We start from the raw sequence: 19,631 nt of genomic DNA on the forward strand, positions 1-19,631 counted from the left end.
TGTATATATATTTTTTATATTATGTTCTCTGTCATACTGTACATTTCTTGATGTGTCTTATTTTATTTATTTATTTATTTATTTTTATTTTTTATTTAATTTTTTTTTATTTTTTTTTTAAAAAAATTTTAATTTTTATTTTTATGTAGATGTTTGTGTTATCTTTGTTCATAAAGACAATAAAGAGTTGATCACAAAAAAAAAAAAGGAAGCAGAGGGATTTAGTCCAAACAGGCCGTTCGCTGTGTGCTTTGAAAGGGGACATCTGTTAAATAAAATATTACGCCAGGCATTGAACTTTAAGCTTCATAATTTTACAGGTATTATGTATGCTCTAACAGCAACATTACACACTAACTGAAGTTTGAAAAATGGAATCGCGAAGAACGGGACCTTTAAAACTATGTAATCGAAATGGATGGAAATTTTATATGCAATTCAAATTCATAAATCTTATGTTTAGACATAATTTTAAAAAATTGGGGTGTGATTAGGTGGTTGTGTTCGGAAAGTATTACAAGATGTACATTATACACATAATATAGTGGAAGAAAGCATAATAAGCCACACTCTAAAAAATGCTGGGTTGTTTTAACCCAACTTTGGGTCAAATATGGACTAACCCAGCCGTTGGGTTAAATTTTTACATTACATTTTTAACCCAGCATTTTGGGTTTGTCCATATTTGACCCAAAATTGGGTTAAAACAACCCAGCATTTTTTAGAGTGCATGCACCTCTTGTACTCACTTTTATTGTGATATAATTTGCCTCACAGCAATGCAATTTTATTTCAGTCATGGGTCCCACTTCATATTAGGTGTCATAAACTACTATGTTATGACACAACTACTACCTATGCCAAAAAAAAAAAGAAAGAAAAAAGGAAAGAAAAAATACTTAAATGCATTTATTGTGATCATGTTGTATTGCAAAATACTTTTTGTCATTTATGTCATTAATTACTCACCCTTGCATCGTTCCACATGCATAGACCTTCATTCATCTTTGGAACACAAATTAAAATATTTTTAATGAAATACGAGAGCTTTCTTTCCCTCCATAGAGTCCAATGCAACTTATATCCCAGAACGGTAGGAAAGACAGTATCTGAATCCAGTACTTTAACAATGCTTTCCTACCAGCTTTTAGTAGCTAATGCTTAATTAGAATAATAATTTTGTATGATATAGATATTATTTATGTTATTATTACACCCTTAATTGATCACACATGTACAATTTTAGTTTATCAATTATTGTCACGCTCAGTTTAAATGAATAAACAAATGGAGGTATAAACACGCTTTATAATCAATATGTAAAACTATAAAATGATTACATGTGAGCTTAAATGTTTAGTGCTCTATACCTTTATCAAATGGATAAATTAACTTCACAACTTTAACTTCCACTAATATAGCAATACTTTTTTCTTTTAGTTGTCCTCTTTCATAGACAGCTATTTTCTTCTTGCTGTGTAAATTTGTTAAACTCAGGATCAAAGCCTGAGTTGACAGAGAAAGTTGATGATCAGAATCATGATACCAACAAATCCTGGTTGGATTGGTTTGGTTTGTCAACTCTCAACTAATTGTATAAATCCGGAGTTTGTTCAACTATCATCATAGTGCAGGCCCCTGGTCTGTCATGGGCGTTGGGTGCTCGAGCACCTGCCCTTTTGCCCTTTTGTCAAGACAAAATTTCCTCTCCTTTTTTTGTATTTAAAGACACTTTTGTGGATGCCTGCCCCATCTAACTAGTAGTAAAATGAATGAATAATAATTTAGCCGTAAATATAATGACCCACATGATGACCTTTCACCTTATTCCTCACGCTGCACGCGCATTTTATAATTTCGCGCGGCTACGCGCAATCGCGCATTCCCAGATCTTCAACTCTTGCGGCTGCTGGTAAGTGGTGTTCTATTCTCAGCGAAGTGATTTTGATGTTTGTTTACTTATTATTATTATTTTACTAGAACGACGTGAAGAGAGCATGCAGGATGTTGTTTGTATTGCTGTGTGTAGGCTGTAGAAGTAACGTTAGCTTGCTGTTTGAGGGAGAAAAGTTTCACGGGCGTGGAGGGGTGTTATTTGACTAAAAACTATTATTTGTACTTTAACTATTATTATTATTACAGTATTTATTAAAAAAAATATTTTCACATAAAAATGATTATCACAACTCTGGTAAGTTATCACATAGGCTTACCAGTATCTTATGTTTTGTGTGCAGAAGCCTCTGTGAACATCTGCCCTAGTAACGTTACTATTATATACTATTATTGTATTATATACTTCAGCAGTCTGGGTAGAATCTGTAGCTTTAGTAGGTCAGTGAACTAGTGAGCCAGTTCCAAACACTGTCAGCAATCTTTACATCTTGTCATGGTCACATAAAAATGGTTTATTCAGCTAATACCCTATATCTCTCTTTATTTTAATGTCTACAATCTCAGATCAACTCCAGCAGTATCATCATAATCAGCAGCAGCAGTAACAACATCAACAGCAAAGGCAGCAAACTCACTTAAGGACTTAAGTAAGAATTTACCAGAACAGGCATCACATTAATGTTAAAAATCTTGTAAAGTATTAATTGCTGTTTCTGTTTGCTTTGTTTTTATTTTCATTGTATAAAATGTAACTCTTGTATTTTTGTAAATCAGTTTTTGCCATGAAAATAGCCACATATGCTGATATGGCATTAAATAAAACTATACTCTACTGCACGAAACATGGGCCAGGTTGATTTTGTCCTATACAGTTCACTATAACAGCTGTTCTTTATTATTCTGTATAACAGAGAAGAAAAAGCCATCAGGTTGGAACAACTTAAGATGCTTCAGTTTCTAATCCCAGAGTTATATATAGAGCACATCAATTGTTTTTTTTTTAATTTTAAACTTTAAATTTGTCTTTTCTGTTCTGGTTCTTTTTCAAAACTGCATCAAAGCATTTGCTGCTGTATCGATGCAGAATCATCTGTATTGATATATTACTGTATTGATATTTTGAGCACAGCCCTATAAAGCCTTGTTTCCATGTGCCCCATTTTATACTTTAAACACCTGCCCCTACAGAGGTCTCTGCACGGCCCTGTCAGATAGTATCATTCTGGTGGTACTATTTACGGTTACACTTTATTTCGATAGTCACTTTAGACATTCTACTAACTATAAGTAACTTTTCAACTACATGTCAACTAAGTGTCATTAGAGCAGTGTTTCCCAACCCTGTTCCTGGCGGCACACCAACACTGCGTGTATTCGTTGTCTCCCTTATCAAACACACCTGACTCAACCCATCAGCTCATAATCAGGTGGGTTAATGAGCTGATGGGTTGAATCGGGTGTGTTTGATTCGGGAGACAACGAATACACGCAGTGTTGGTGTGCCGCCAGGAACAGGGTTGGGAAACACTGCATTAGAGTATTAGTAGGCTGTAGTAGACTGTCAGTAGACTGTTATATTAGGGTTAGGTGTTAGGGTTCAGGTTATGAGAACAAGTTCACTTGTAGTTGCTAAGTTACTTATAGTCAGTTGAATGTCTGTTGAGGGACAAAATAAAGTGTTAGCAGATATTAAGCTGACAGTCTACTAATACTCTAGTGATAGTTAGCTGACATGTAGCGGCAAAGTTACTTATAGTTAGTTGAATGTCTAAAGTGGATTATCAAAATAAAGTGTTACCCTATTTACATATTACTGAGATTGGGAGGAATCGTCTTTATTTAAGCTCTTTATTTAAGCTCTTTTTTACCATGAAGATAACATGATGTTAATCAAGAAGTTCTCATACGAGAGTTTCTCTCGTATTGCGTAAGTTTATCTTATGCTACGGGAAAGATTCATTCATCTTCTCAAGATATTGAAGCCAAAAATTTATCCTTAATTTTGTATTCATTTTCAACACAGTGCAGCAGCTAGCAGACCTAGAGCGGTCATCCTAGCACGCTCATTGGCTGCTCTGCAGGAACTGCACAGCCTACCAGCGAGACCGATGTGACGTCACGTCACACGTCCTAGCCCGCCAGAATGGGCTTGCGTATATAAGCAGGGCTCGGAGGCTGTTTCTCTGATTTTCATCTCTTCACCGAAGCTGCACGCATCGCTGGACCTTGAGAAGCCACGCCGTCGTCAAAACCGCGACAAAGCAAGCGAGGACAGTGACTGAAGAAGCCGGCCGCCTTCGGCACCTTCAACCTTCCGAAGAGAGCTACTCTATCCGGTGATATATCCTTTTTCATTGCAATTCTAAAGCATCAGAGTGTTTTTAAGGATTCCCAGGTCGCGCCTACGCCGCCGCCAGACAAGCAGCTTCCGCACTGCATTCAATGGCTGTCCTGCAGATCCTTCAAGCCGATCTCCTTCGTGAATGGGACGAGAAGGGCTCGCACATCACAAAATGATTACAAAGTGCTCCCTAGTCGCAGCACTCGGGAAACTACATATGAAACAGCCTACCACTGAAGCTATCCCAGGGGTGTCAGAGTGGGTGCTAAGCACTATAAAGCAGGGCTATGCGCTTCAGTTCGTTCGCCGTCCCCCTTGCTTTCGAGCACGTACCACGATGACAGTGAATGCAGAAGTAGCACATCTACTTCGATCAGAAATAGCAAAGGTGCTGCGCAAAGGGGCCATAGAACCGGTGCCGCTTTCTCTGAGCGAGTAAGGCTTTTACAGCCTTTATTTTCTCGTATCCAAAAAGGATGGGGGTTTCAGATCCATACCGGATTTGTGACATGTGAACAAAGCTCTTGTAAAAGGCTTTTGTCCAAAATGCTTACAACCAGACAACTCCTCGCGCACGTTCGCCCAAGGGACTGGTTTATATCTTTCGATCTGAAAGATGCTTATTTCCAGATCCAGATAATACCCCGTCACAGGCCATTCTTGAGATTCGCCTTCAAAGACAGGGTTTATCAATACACCGTCCTACCGTTCAGCCTGTCTTTAGCACCCTGTATATTCACGAAGTGAATGTTTCATGATGATTCTTTCGCCCCCTTGAGAGACCAGGGTGTGTCCAGGGCCTGGATTCAAGATTCGGGGAACGAGATGAGGGGAAATTAGGGGCTAGCATAGCGTCCCGACACATGTTTAAGAACCCCATGAGAAATGCAGAGCAGCATAGCCAGTCTGACATAACGGCCCATTATAGTGCGGCTCAACCAGAAGAGCTTAGTCACGTGACCGTAGCTTGCGTGCAGAAATACAGGCAGATCATGCAAACTTTTAGACTGACAAAAGTTTAGGCTATAAAATCTCTAAAATCTATAAAATTCAGCCTGCCACCGTACAAATGTCATGAATAGAAATTCCATTGGACCATGCCCATGATGAGGCCATGCCTCTAGTTTGATGCCCAAAGGGCACTGCAGATCTTTTGATGCATAAGCAGCAGCAACTATCCACTATCCAAATTTTAACCTTTAGATATCATCATGAAAATCACTAAATAGATTGCTCATCATTGATTGAAAATTGATTGAAATCACTGAATTGACAAACAAAAAATGTATTTCAAGTTTTTACAAGTTATTATAAACGCTTCTTCTTGACAGCAGGGTATAGTGACAGCCTTGGTGTTGAAGGTTTCGATTCAAGCTCGCAGGGTCAACATCGGCAGTTCTTCCCAGTGCTTGCAGCCTCCAGAGGAGAGTTCGAGCGCTGCATTTTCATGTCCCAGGCAGAGAGGGCAGATCACATGGCGGTCTCCAATGCTGAGCGGGGATCTGCACGAGCTGCAGGAAGTGCTAGGCATCTTTAAAAAGACGTCTCGCTGCTCTTTTAGATGTGGTGTCAGTGGCGAACACAACGGAGTTTTAAAAGGATACGTCCCTGGATTGCGCAGCCCGCACGGATGGCTGAAGGCGGTGGTGACCGGTTTCTTTGGCGCTCTCCTAGGCTGGCTTTTTGCTTCCTCAGATGGTGACGCGGCTTCTCTCTGATCCAGCGATGCGAAGAGCTTCGCTGAAGAGATAAAAATCAGAGAATCAGCCTCCGAGCCCTGCTTACAGTATATACGCTAAGCCACGCCCATACTTCATTGGACGTGATGTCATGTTGGGCTCAGTGGTCCCACAGGGCAGCCTATGATCACAGCCCTTGCGATGGCTCTGATCACACTAGATAGCCTGCTCTAGGTCTGCTAGCTGCTGCACAAAATATAAGGATACAAAAATGAAGGATAATTTTTTGGCTTCAATATCTCGAAAAGATGAATCATTCCCGTAGCGTAAGCTAACTTATGCAATATGAGAGAACCTCTCGTAAGAGAACATTTTTTTTCACAACACCATGCGACCAGCATTTTTTATTTTAATAGTTAATCTACAATAACCTATCATCATGGAGTTTATTGATTAAGTATGTTGCATTATATTGATTTACAATGTCAACTATGTTGGTATATATTCAAATTTGTGGTTAACTGATCAAGAAAACCAGATGGTTGGCTATACAAGACCTACCATTGAAACATCAAAATGTCAAGTCAAGTCACATTTATTTATATAGCGCTTTTTACAATACAGATTGTATCAAAGCAGCTTCACAGTGATAACATGAAAGTAATACAACACAGATCAATAATGTTGTTGAACATTAAATGTACCCAACTAAGTGAGCCAAAAGCAAGGCAACAGTGGCAAGGAACCAAAACTCCATCAGGTGATTGGATGGAGAAAAAAAACCTTGGGAGAACCCAGGCTCAGTTGGGGCCAGTTGTCCTCTGGCCAACATACATATTGTTTCAAAGCAGCTTTACAGAAAGTGCATTTCAGAAAAGTACATGTAAAAAATACATTTAGTTAAACATGTAAGGGCATAACATATCGCATCTTTGCCGCTGAGTCGTCTCTTCACAGGCGGTGAGTCATCTCTTCACAGGCATTGGGGCATCTGAAGTCTCTGTGAGAGGCTACTGGAGCTGACGAACGCCATTTTTCTCGGGACAAGCGTCCCGAGATAACAGCAGAAAGGCAGATGGGAAATAATTAGCATAGCTGATGTTCATAATGATTTCCATTACACAAGAGTAGATGTTAAAAAACCACAATCTCACAAACTCTCCGCAACCCAAACTCTCCGCAACCCAACCATACGCGCCGACCCGTTTGACTAATGCTGTCGAGCCCCTCTGTCGCGGAAATGCGTTTCAGTGGCAACAGTTCCGTATGGCATACCATCTACCGCAAAAACACAATATCTGCCCAACCACTCGTCATCCACACAATACACACAGGAAAGTAATGACTGTAAATACTATGCAACCAATACAAATATCTACAGACGTTTCAAGTTTTATAGTATTAATGCATTTGATCTGATTCAACACAGGAATAAAAGGTTAAGCATTATGTGAATGCTTGACTAAAGAGATGCGTCTTAAATCTAGTTTTAAACTGTGACAGTGAGTCAGAGCCTCTGACCGTATCGGGAAGGCTATTCCAGAGTTTTGGAGCTAAATGCGAGAATGCCCTCCCTCTTTTAGTGGACTTAGATATCCTAGGAATGACCAGAAGCCTCGAATTTAGTGATCTTAAAGAACGCGGTGGATTGTAGGGTGAAAGAAGGTCCATTAAATACACAGGAGCTAAACCATTTAGGGCTTTATAGGTCAATAGTAGTACTTTGTAATTGATACAGAACTTAATAGGTAACCAGTGTAGAGATTATTTTAGAAGAGTATTTTATGATCTGTAACAGTCGAACGCAGCGCTAAGATCAAGTAGAACTAGTACAGCCTTGGTCAGAAGCTAGAAGTAAATCATTTGTAATTTTAACTAGCGCAATTTCTGTACTATGATGTCTGAATCCTGACTGGAATTTTTCATAGATATCATTTTCTTGCAAAAAAGAACACAATTGAGCGGACACAACTTTTTCTAGTATTTTGGACATAAATGGAAGATTTGAAATGGGTCTGTAATTTGTTAAGTTATTTGGATCTCATTGCGGTTTCTTAATGAGAGGTTTTATTTCTGCCAGCTTGAATATTTTTGGAATATGACCTAAAGATAAAGACGAGTTAATACAGTTTTTTTCAATTGCTTACACACTAAAATTAAAACTTTCCCACTATTAGCAAAACCTACACTCAAGGACCAAAACACCAGCCTACATTTGCACAATTGTAAGCACGTTGTCACCTTCACCCTTTTTGCAAAATATTATACACAGTTATTTGTAAAACTCTACACACATCTTCACACCTTAGACACAGATAAGGATTGTGAGGTTACTTCCTTGTCATTACAAAGCCCCAGTTTGCCATTGACCACACTAATGAATGAATTGGATATGCACATCCACCATGTGTGGAAGCACACATGTGCTAATTTGAAAACGCAGCACTCAGGTGTGCTATAAAAGGCAGCAGCTGAGTTCACCTGTCAACAAAAATGGAAGGATCTAGAAGAAGAAGAGAATACGTAAGAGGGGGAGCTCAAAGAGGAGATGAAGGAGGTAGAGGAAGAGGAGAAGGAGGTAGAGGAGGAGGCCCAGGTAGAAGAAGAGGAGAAGGAGATAGAGGAGGAGGAGAAGGAGGTAGAGACGGACCTGAAGGGTTGATAGAACCTGAACAAAGAAGATGAGGACCAAACTCGACTCAAGAAATCCGTGCAACACTTATTGACCATGTTATCAACCATGGACTGACACTGATGGAAGCTGGACAAAGAGATCAACCAAATCTCAGGAAAAAATCACAAATCACACTCTTAGAAGAAAGGGTTCTATAGAACCTTAAAAGGGTCTATCAGTGCTACGTATTTGGAACCCCTAAAAGGTTCTATACACTATTAAAAAGGGTTCCTCTGGGTTATATATAGAAACCTGGGGTTCCATACTTGGCCAATAGAACCTTTTACCAAAAAAATGGTTCTATATAGAGCCATTTTGGAGTTCCATATTTAAAGCAGGGGATGGAACCATTTCTGGTTCTAAATAGAACCATTTCTTCTAAGAGTATTCTTGTTGCTTTTACATTAGTCAAACTGTATGTACTTTATGCAGTAATTTTTATTTGTCTACAGATTTTATTTCTGTCATTGATTTCATTGTTGGTTGATTACTGTAACAGATTATGGTAAGAGATACTGTAAATAAATACTTGAAATATAAGTCTGCAGAAATCACTATTTTTTAAATCTAAATTATCCCTTACATAACAATGTCTGGTCAAAAATCTAGCACATGATATTTACTAAAAATAGCTTTTATACAAATGTGTTTTTTATTTATCACAGCAGTGTGAAACTGGCTGCAAGTGTCTGATCATTGAGGATTGTGTTGGTTAAATGAAAACTGATAGCATTTTTACATATATGTGTATATCTTTTGACTGAAGTGTGTATGTTTTGACAGAGGTGTGTCATTTTGCAAACAATCTAGGAATTATGCCAATTGAGTTTGGTGTTTGGATAATTGTGATTATATTTTGAAAAAAATAACCCGGTTTTCAAAATTGCGTGTAAACAATTGAAAAAAACTGAGGAGAGGCTCTTCCACTACAGGTAACAGTTCTTTCAGTAGTTTAATGGGTATTGGATCTAATGAACATGTTGTTGGTTTAGATGCAATGATGAGTTTATTTAGCTCTTCCTGTCCTATAGTTGTAAAGCGGTGTAGTTGTTCTAGAGGGGCCATAATTGAGGCTGAATCACAAGATGCCATAGAGGATTGTACATTTATAATTGTGTTTCGGATGCTTTCTATTATCTCATTGAAGTAATTCATAGAATTGTTACAACTAAACTGTAACGGAATATTCTGCTCTGTTTATTTGTTAGTCTAGTCGTGGATTATTTTGGTTATTTTCTATTAATTTGCGGAGATGCTCAGCCCTGGCTGTTTTTATAACGTGACATACTGTCTTTCCACGCGATTCTAAAGACCTCTAAATTTGTTTGTTTCCATTTACGCTCTAAGTTGCGAGTTTCTCTCTTGATAGCATGCATAGCACTGTTGTACCATGGTGCTTTGGTTAAATTGTCAACTATAGACCTATTACCCTACTGAGCCAACTCGGCAACTCCTGTAACTGTGTCCTCTGAGGATAATTAATTATTTGCAATAGATTAGTTTTTATTTTAACTTTCTGAGACTGTGTACTGTATGTGGTTCAGTTATAAACAAAATGTCCCCACAAAGATTTCAATATGATGAATAAGATTGTGATAAGCTTATAAACCACACAAAATTGTGTTTTTTTTAAATGTAAAAATACAGATAGTTTTCTCTAATGGGAAGGTTTAGGGGATAGAATGTACAATATAACAATCATGAAATGAAATGAAATGAAATAAAATGTCCCCATAAAACATGGAAACCCAACTTAGATATGTTATACTGATGAAGTAGCCTATGTAAAAAATGATCAAATCTGTAAACTGAAACCAATAGTAATTTTATTGAGAAATCATAATGCTTTTGGACTTTTTTGTTAAAATGAAATGTGCACCATTTATAGAATGAACCATACATTTGTTACCTCTAATCTATGTGCCAAATATTATTCAATTGTTGCAATCAGTGCCAAAATATATTGTTTAAATATTTGAAATAGACAAATGACATTCTTGAACACATTATTCATATATCCTATTCTATATCAGAAGAAGACATTACGTATTGTAAATTGTGAAAATACAGTAATAATAATAAAATAAGAAATAAATAAAATGCTGATAAACTTAATTCATGAAGCATGTATTCCTTATTCAGATCACTCCTGAAATACCTACGTATTCACTGTTGCAATCTATTTCAAATGCAATCTTACAGAAATGATTAGAGCTCTGTTGCTTGATGATTTATAGTATTTCACAGCAGTTGAACGGCCCTACAACAGAATTATGTTAAATGTGTTGTCTTGTTGTCTAGTCTGGAGTTGTCTAAATGTACACCCTGCTGAATTATCACATAAAATTCTATAAACGTGCACTGACACAAGAAGTTAGAAGATTGCCGAGGTTACACAATTATTTATCAGGCAGATAGATAGATAGATAGATAGATAGATAGATAGATAGATAGATAGATAGATAGATAGATAGATAGATAGATAGATAGATAGATAGATAGATAGATAGATAGATAGATAGATAGATAAGTCTATTTGTAAATCAAATGTAAAGTGAAGCCATGAAGCCTTTTGCTACCAGTGTAGTTAATTTTAAACAAGAACTTTGATCTTGTTGAAGCATTTCTATGTCTTCATTACATCATCTCCAGAAACAGAGGTCTGAGGCATGACAGTTTTCTTTTTACGTTTCGGCACAATGAAAATGGTAGAAAACGAAAAGCTGACTCTAAGACGAGAGTTGGGGCTCCCCAGTGCTGTATCTTTGGTTGCAGGCATCATGATCGGTTCAGGAATTTTTATGTCTCCACAGTTTGTACTGGTGTACGTTGGGAGTTCTGGGGCAAGCTTGATCGTCTGGGCAGTATGTGGTATAGTATGTATGTGCACTGCTTTGTCATAGCTGAGATGGGCACCATTGTCAGAGAATCAGGGGGCGACTATATCTATATCCTGCGAATTTATGGACCTTGTCCTGCATTTTTTGTGGCCTTTACAACCATGTTTCTGATGAAGCCATTTGGGATTATAGCTGGTTCTCTGAGCTTCGCTAAGTATGCTGTGGCACCATTTTACCCAGGCTGTACACCACCCATACTGGTGGTAAAGTGTATTGCTGCAGCATGTGTCTTTGTGGTTGCAACTATCAACATGCTAAATGTACGTTTTACTATGGCTACTCAGGTGGTTTTTATGGTGGTCAAATTTGTAAGTCTAATGATAATTGTAACGGTCACCAGGTGGAGTGCCCTTGAGAGTCACCAGAGGGCACTCCACACCAGATGTTCATGTTTCCCTCACAACTACATTTCCCAGAACTCACTGCCCGGACTCATCATCACTGATCACATTCACCTGTACCTCATTCACTGATTGCATTCACCTGTGTCTCATCCTGTTAGTGTGTCTATATATACCTTGTGTTCACGTTCAGTGTTTGCGAAGTCTTGTTTAAGTGTTACACTGCATTTCTGAGCGTTTTCCGTGTTTGTTTTCTGGTTTTTGACGTTGGATTGTTCTTGGATTTTGATTATTGCTGCCTGCCCTGACCTCTGCCTGTTTCCCGGATTCCCACTGTGTATTCTCCATTGTCCTGTCTGCTAATTCTCGACCCTGCCTGTACGACTAATCTTAAATAAAGCTGCATTTGGATCTTCATCTCCAAGTCTCGGAGCAGTTCGTAACAGAAGACTTCGCCACACCGAGATCCAGCAACAACCGACCAACAAATGAATCCAGCAGCACAAATCCGGGAGTTTGCTGGTCAGATCGCGGCCTTGGCCCTGGATAGCCGTGATCTGTTCCAGTATACCTGGGGGTTTGTTCCTCTCGCTGCCTCCTGCTCTCTCGGTGATGAGGCTATTAAGCTGTGTTACCAGCTAGGGGCTAAGGAGGTCAACCCGAGGGAGCTCCCCAATCTCTCGGGTCTGAACTGGAGAGAGGCGGTCTCCGTTTGTGAAGAGAGTTTCATTCCAAAGCCTCATCACGTCTCAGCAGAGCTTCCAGAGCCTCGTCACGTCTCAGCAGAGCTTCCACAGCCCGCGCTCACAGTCAGCCCTGCCGAGCCCCCGCTCACCTTCCAGCCAGAGACCGTACAGCCAGAGACCGTCAAACCAGAGTCTCGTCCCGCCGAGACAGCCCAGCCAGAGTCTCGTCCCGCCGAGAAAGCCCAGCCAGAGTTCCATGTCAGCCCTGCCGAGTCTGAGCCTGTTCACGTCACTTCTGCCGAGCCAGAGACGCTCCACGTCACTTCTGCCGAGCCAGAGACGCTCCACGTCACTTCTGCCGAGCCAGAGACGCTCCACGTCACTTCTGCCGAGCCAGAGACGCTCCACGTCACTTCTGCCGAGCCAGAGACGCTCCACGTCACTTCTGCCGAGCCAGAGATGCTTCACGTCACTTCTGCCAAGCCAGTGTCTCCGGACAAGATGGCCGCCTCCGAGCCAGTGTCTCCGGACAAGATGGCCGCCTCCGAGCCAGTGTCTCCGGACAAGATGGCCGATCCAGTGTCTCCGGACAAGATGGCCGATCCAGTGTCTCCGGACAAGATGGCCGATCCAGTGTCTCCGGACAAGATGGCCGATCCATTGTCTCCGGACAAGATGGCCGATCCAGTGTCTTCGGAAAAGATGGCCGATCCAGTGTCTGCCCCCGATCCAGTGTTTGTTTCTGTGTCTGTGTCTATCCTTGTGACCATTTCTGATGTAGTGTCTGTTCCTGAGCCGGTGTCTGGTCCTGAGAGGGCATCACCGCCGTGGCCGCCCGAGGGGTCTTCGCCGCCGTGGCTGCCCGAGGGGTCTTCGCCGCCGTGGTCGCCCGAGGGGTCTTCGCCGCCGTGGTCGCCCGAGGGGTCTTCGCCGCCGTGGTCGCCCGAGGGGTCTTCGCCGCCGTGGCCGCCCGAGGGGTCTTCGCCGCCGTGGCCGCCCGAGGGGTCTTCGCCGCCGTGGCCGCCCGAGGGGTCTTCGCCGCCGTGGCCGCCCGAGGGGTCTTCGCCGCCGTGGCCGCCCGAGGGATCTTCGCCGCCGTGGCCGCCCGAGGGGTCTCCACCGCTTTGGCCACCCTCAAAGCCTGCTCCGCCCTGGCCGCCCGCACAGCCTGCTCCGCCCTGGCCGCCCGCACAGCCTGCTCCGCCCTGGCCGCCTGCACATCTTGCTCCGCCCTGGCCGCCTGCACGGCCTGCTCCGCCCTGGCCGCCTGCACAGCCTGCTCCACCCTGGTCTTCCGTCCTAGTCTCCAGGCCCTATTCTGCTCCACAGGCCTGGCCCTCCATCCCTCCCCCGGATCCGCCTCCGCTCCACCTCCCTCCTGAACTGTTTTTGGAGCGTCTGGAAGCCGCTCTTTGGGGGGGGGGCTATGTAACGGTCACCAGGTGGAGTGCCCTTGAGAGTCACCAGAGGGCACTCCACACCAGATGTTCATGTTTCCCTCACAACTACATTTCCCAGAACTCACTGCCCGGACTCATCATCACTGATCACATTCACCTGTACCTCATTCACTGATTGCATTCACCTGTGTCTCATCCTGTTAGTGTGTCTATATATACCTTGTGTTCACGTTCAGTGTTTGCGAAGTCTTGTTTAAGTGTTACACTGCATTTCTGAGCGTTTTCCGTGTTTGTTTTCTGGTTTTTGACGTTGGATTGTTCTTGGATTTTGATTATTGCTGCCTGCCCTGACCTCTGCCTGTTTCCCGGATTCCCACTGTGTATTCTCCATTGTCCTGTCTGCTAATTCTCGACCCTGCCTGTACGACTAATCTTAAATAAAGCTGCATTTGGATCTTCATCTCCAAGTCTCGGAGCAGTTCGTAACAATAATAGTTATTGGAGGAATAGCATCACTTGTACAGGGAAACTATGGAAGCCTCTGCAATCTAGAAAGTGCCTTTGCAGACACTAAGTTTGGCATTAGTACTGTTGGAATGGCGCTATATCAGTGCCTATGGTCGTATTCTGGGTGGTACAACATAAACAATGTTACTGAGGAGGTGAAAAGACCAGAGGTGAGATTAAGTTAATGTCTTCTGTAATGTCATCATTTTGACTGTATTGACATACCAGATGAAAGTAATAAAATCAAGTAAGATTATGTCATTACATGATTAAGGTGATAAATGCAGATATGTCACATAAAACTGCTAAATTTTATGATTTATCACTTAAATAATCTAATTTAAGAAGTGATTTTGTCTTTCAGGTGAACCTGCCAAGGGCACTGATGATTGCTGTTCCCATGGTAACGATTCTTTATCTACTAGTCAATGTCAGTTATCTGGTTGTTATGACAACCACGGAGATGATATCATCCAGCGCAGTAGCTGTCACATGGGGGTAAGGTTCTGAGTGCTATACAATATATAGACATTAGAATTAAGTGATTTAGTGTGATGTACTCAATCCTATTAATGCTATATTGTGTTATTATTTTATATGATCTTGATATTCATGTTGGGACAAGTATTTTTGTTTTATGATGTGTATGCACTTATTTGTTTCTTGTGAAAGGAATAAAGTATTAGGAGGGTGGGGCTGGGTGATGTCCGTTGCTGCAGCAATCTCAGCCTTTGGTTCTCTGAATGGATCTTTTTTCAGTGGAGGACGCGTGTGTTACGTAGCAGCTAGAGAGGGACACATGGTAAGAAAAGTTGCCTTGGAAATAACTGAAAAAAGTATGGGATCAAATCAGTAGTTTGAGTGTAATGCAGAATTTGTAAATCACACTTCATATTATATTTCAATAACCACAAATATTAAGGTAGTTTCAGGAAAAGTGGGACAAATGAGCTTTGATAAATTGCCTTTTATTCAAGTCATCTTAATTTCTTTATTTCTTTCTTTATTTGTCCCCGGAGGGCAATTGGTTTTACAGCAAGAGAGCATAGAAAAGGACAATTTACAATGTATTAAACATTTCCATAAAAGCTAAGTTACATTTAAAAAAAATCATGCACGAAGTACACACACAAGACCCAACAACTACTTCCTTCCACCTACTCCCCACATACCCGAATTTAACAGAGAAATGGAAGTAGGAAAATGAATGTTTATACCTGTAACTTCTAACAGAGGGAAATATCAGTTGAGATCCTGAGGGTAAAAACTGAAACTCAGAAAAAAGAGGATGTGAAAGCCTGATCCATTTTAATGAATACTTCACATCCTCTTTTTTCTGAGTTTCAGTTTTTACCCTACTGACTCAATATAAGATTTGTAAAACAAAGTAATCAAGGACCTATCAACTTTAAGCTTGGAAAGTCTCCGTAGAGAGTACAGACGTTGCTGGGCCCTTATACAAATCGTCTCCATGTTGACATTAAAATTCAGCTTGTTGTCAATCACACACCCCAGATACTTATGATTCCACAATATCAACCTCATGCTCTTGGATAGTTGTTCTCTTAAGATATGTTTGATTACGCCTAAAGTCAAAGCATGTCTTTCGTTTGTAACACATTTGTTTTCAGGAATGCATCGTTGCACCACTGTACAAAATCCTCTGACAAATAGGTGGATATTTCAGTAGCACCTCATTGCAGTACATGAGATCCACGGGGAGGAGTCGGATCAAGATCCAAGGGGTGGAGATCGGTAGAATTAGGGTTGGGTTTAGGGAGTAGGGGTGGGTTTAGGGATCAGGGGGTGGAGTTGGTTAGGTTTAGGACTGGAGCAAAAGCACGTTTCTCTCTGCACCCCCAGTTTCCACCAACTGCATAACGGCTGTGGATCGGCTCCGTGCTCCGCCGTCCTACTAGATACCTACCAGATACCAGTGTTGGGGAAGCTACTCTGAAACTGTAGTTTGACAAGCTACAAGCTACTCGTACGTTGAAGTAGTTAAACTACAGTCAAGCTACCCTTTTGGAAAAGTAGTTAGCTACACTACAAGTTACTATCAAAAAGTAGCTAGCTACATTGAAACTACTTTTACTTTTTGAACAAAATATTATAAATATTATATTACCTATTATTATTATAAGATGTTATAAATTATATATTATAAATAACTGAATAAGTGTCTGATGAATGTTTTAATTCAAATTTTTAGTGTTTAAAACAATGCAATACAATTATGATTTCATAGAGTATTGTTTTATTACACACAACACTCAAATATCTCCGACTGTTTGTCAAAAGTGCAAAATTGCAACAAATAGCCTACAACATTGCAAGAACGAAATATACATTCAACATAAATTGCATTTAGAACATTTTCTCAAAAATAACGATTGAACTTGGACAAATAAGACCATGGGTAATTAACGTTTGTTTCTCCATCCTCAAAATCTGCCATCACCTGGGTGTGTCACTGTCAACCCACTTCTTTACGTCAGTGAACCGTTAGCCGCAAGATGCGTGATTAAACAACAGGTGGCGGTAATGGCAAAAAATGAGTTTGTAATCTAACAAGATGAAGAATATCCTTGCATCGGGCTGATTCGCGCAAGCTCGACAATGTAGCAATGTAGCTTTTGCTCGAGCTACACCGCTACTTGCTGCAAAAAGTAGTTAGCTACTGGAAAAGCTACACTGTTTAAAAAGCAACTGAGCTACTGCCAAGCTACTGAAAAATGTAGTTAAGTTAGTAGCTGCGCTACTTGTAGTTAACTACTCCCCAACACTGCCAGATACCTACCAGATACGGATTGGTTGCGGAATGGCTGCGGCCATGACTGACTGCTGAAGTCACAAGGACACACGATATCTTGCGAATTTACGTTTGATCGCGCGATATGACAGGATGTGGTTCTATAAAGAGAATCACAAAACCAGCAACAGGTTTCCATTCAGAGGAGTACAGGGAAACAACTATGTGCTGACCTGCTGATCTCCCTTTTTTGTGGAGATTATTGTGATTCTAGTACAATATTTATAATTAAATATAATCAACTTATAAAATGCTAAATGTTTATTTGGGTTCCTTTTTGAATGTATTGGGAAAGTAGTAGACTGTGTAAATAAAGTTAACTATTGTTCTTGTTGGAAAATGGAAAACTATATTTTTATTTAGGAAATTACCAGATGTTTTATTTAGTTTCTGTGTTCGACTTTCTGCGGCGCTCTCCGGCAAAATAGAGACTCTGCTTATCTTCTCCGGAGAGCTGTGGTCGCCGGAGCTGGGACGGAGTCGGAACGCAGCCGTTCCGCAGTCAGTGAAAGTGCACACATTGACTTTAATGGAAACCTATTGATTCCGCCACAGTTCCTGAGCGAATTTGCAGCCGTTCCGCAGTTGGTGGATATTGGGCGTGAATGGTGCGTTCACACAGGACGCGAAAAGTGCGTCAGACGCGAGTGATTTCAATGTTGAGTCAATGCAAAGACACGTTACGTGTCCTTAATGAGGCGTCGAGCGAAGCGCGGTAGACGCGAATACACGCATCATGTGCGTCTGGCGCCTTAGCCTTGTTTATACTTGAGGCGTCCGCAAGAGCGCTAAAGTGCGTGTCATTGCGGTGTGTGCAGTCGTGCTTGTTGGGTGTGCAAGACCCCATTTTGCCTGGCAGTGTGCATGGCACTTTTTATAACATTGCACGTGGCGCCGCATCTGAGGTAGGGCTGGGCTGAAATATTTTATCGATAATCGCCTTAAAAAATATCGCGATGTCCGATTATATCGTCTACCCAAGCCCCGCCCCCAACACGCGCCGCCGGAGACATCACTGTCGACACCGTACACAAAACATGTTGGGGCCGTTTACACCTGGTCACTTCATAAGTTTTCTGTGATCGGATAGCCATCCGATCGTGAAAAGACCAGGTGTAATGCCCTCCAAAACGCATTCGAGACAGATTTGAATCCGATCGCAAATACGTCTGTATTATACGTTTCTGCGCAAATAAAACGTAATTATATACACGTATGATAGAACGACACTTTACGTACAAATACATACGTATTCTCATGAGATCACGTTGGAGAAACCCGGGTTCATTAATATGGGTAAATATGGTTGTTTCTTTGGGTTAAAAAGGTACGCAATAGTCCCGGCATTATTTTGTTCTCCGACTATGATGATGGCAGTATTTAAATCTTTGAGTGAACTATCCCTTTAAACTAACCACTGTTCTTGAACCGTATTATCAAAAGTGTTCCCTGTCTTTCAGCCTGACATCCTGGCCATGGCTCACATGCACAGGCGTACTCCCTCTCCAGCTCTCATTTTCAACACAATCATTTCTCTTATTGTTCTCATTCCGGGAGACTTCCAGGCCATAGTCAACTTCTTCAGGTATAGTGCAAGATTTTGCATAACACCATTTCACTCATACAACCAAATGATTCAACCTAGAAATAGCAGTTGGTATGAATGAATAACTAAACTTTGTTGTCAGTTGCTCTGTATCTGCGGCCTGATGGAAGAACAACAAACTATTTGTGCATCAAAGTTTAATTTATTAACCACTGTACCCAGTTAACACAGTCTCATCCCAAGACGTCATACAACTGACGCTTTTGACCATACGTCAACATCCCTTTAACCCTTTAACGTCAGTTAGATGACGATCCTGGAGCGTCATCCAACTGACGCTTTACCTTTAATGTCAGTTAGGTGATGGGGTAGGTTTAGGTCTGGGGTAGGGTTAGTATTAGATAACGTCATTTAACCGACATTTCAATGCATTCTCATCCTTTAACGTCATATAGAACGCTATATGCAAGAACGGCGCTATACTACGCACATGGCACCCGTTATCGTTAATATAACACGCGCTGTGAGGGCTAAGTTTAGGTGTGGGGTAGGGTGTGCGTGTCATATTCACGCTAAAGGATTTATGACGTCTTTGGTTCGCGTGTTATATTAACGATAAAGGGTGCCATGTGCGTAGTATAGCATATAGTATTTTGCATATAGCGTTCTATATGACGTTAAAGGATGAGAACGGGCTGGACATTTAAGGGTACCCTAAAACGGCGGATGTTGACGTATGGTCAAAAGCGTCAGTTGTATGACGTCTTGGAATGAGACATCCACAAGATTCCTTGCTATGTTTAAATTTAGACTACAGTTTGCACAACAAGAAACAAAATCCTCCACCAC

The 19,631-nt window shown here is 41.1% G+C and overlaps 1 protein-coding gene and 1 pseudogene across 1 annotated transcript in view; both read left to right on the top strand.

The window, feature by feature from the left end:
- The window catches only part of LOC120462375 (b(0,+)-type amino acid transporter 1), a 51,791-nt gene that overhangs the window by 6,913 nt on the left and 25,247 nt on the right, over nt 1-19,631 (top strand). The window contains exons 2-4 of the mRNA XM_039650999.2: nt 14,789-14,922; nt 15,097-15,226; nt 18,697-18,821. Of these exons, the coding sequence (XP_039506933.1) occupies nt 14,789-14,922; nt 15,097-15,226; nt 18,697-18,821 (389 nt within the window). The remainder of the gene's footprint in view (nt 1-14,788; nt 14,923-15,096; nt 15,227-18,696; nt 18,822-19,631) is intronic.
- Nucleotides 11,238-11,971, top strand: LOC120462386 (b(0,+)-type amino acid transporter 1 pseudogene; annotated as a pseudogene).

The sequence above is a fragment of the Pimephales promelas genome, chromosome 15 (assembly GCF_988280905.1).
Source record: "Pimephales promelas chromosome 15, fPimPro1.hap1.1, whole genome shotgun sequence".
Classification (NCBI taxonomy): Eukaryota; Metazoa; Chordata; class Actinopteri; order Cypriniformes; family Leuciscidae; genus Pimephales; species Pimephales promelas.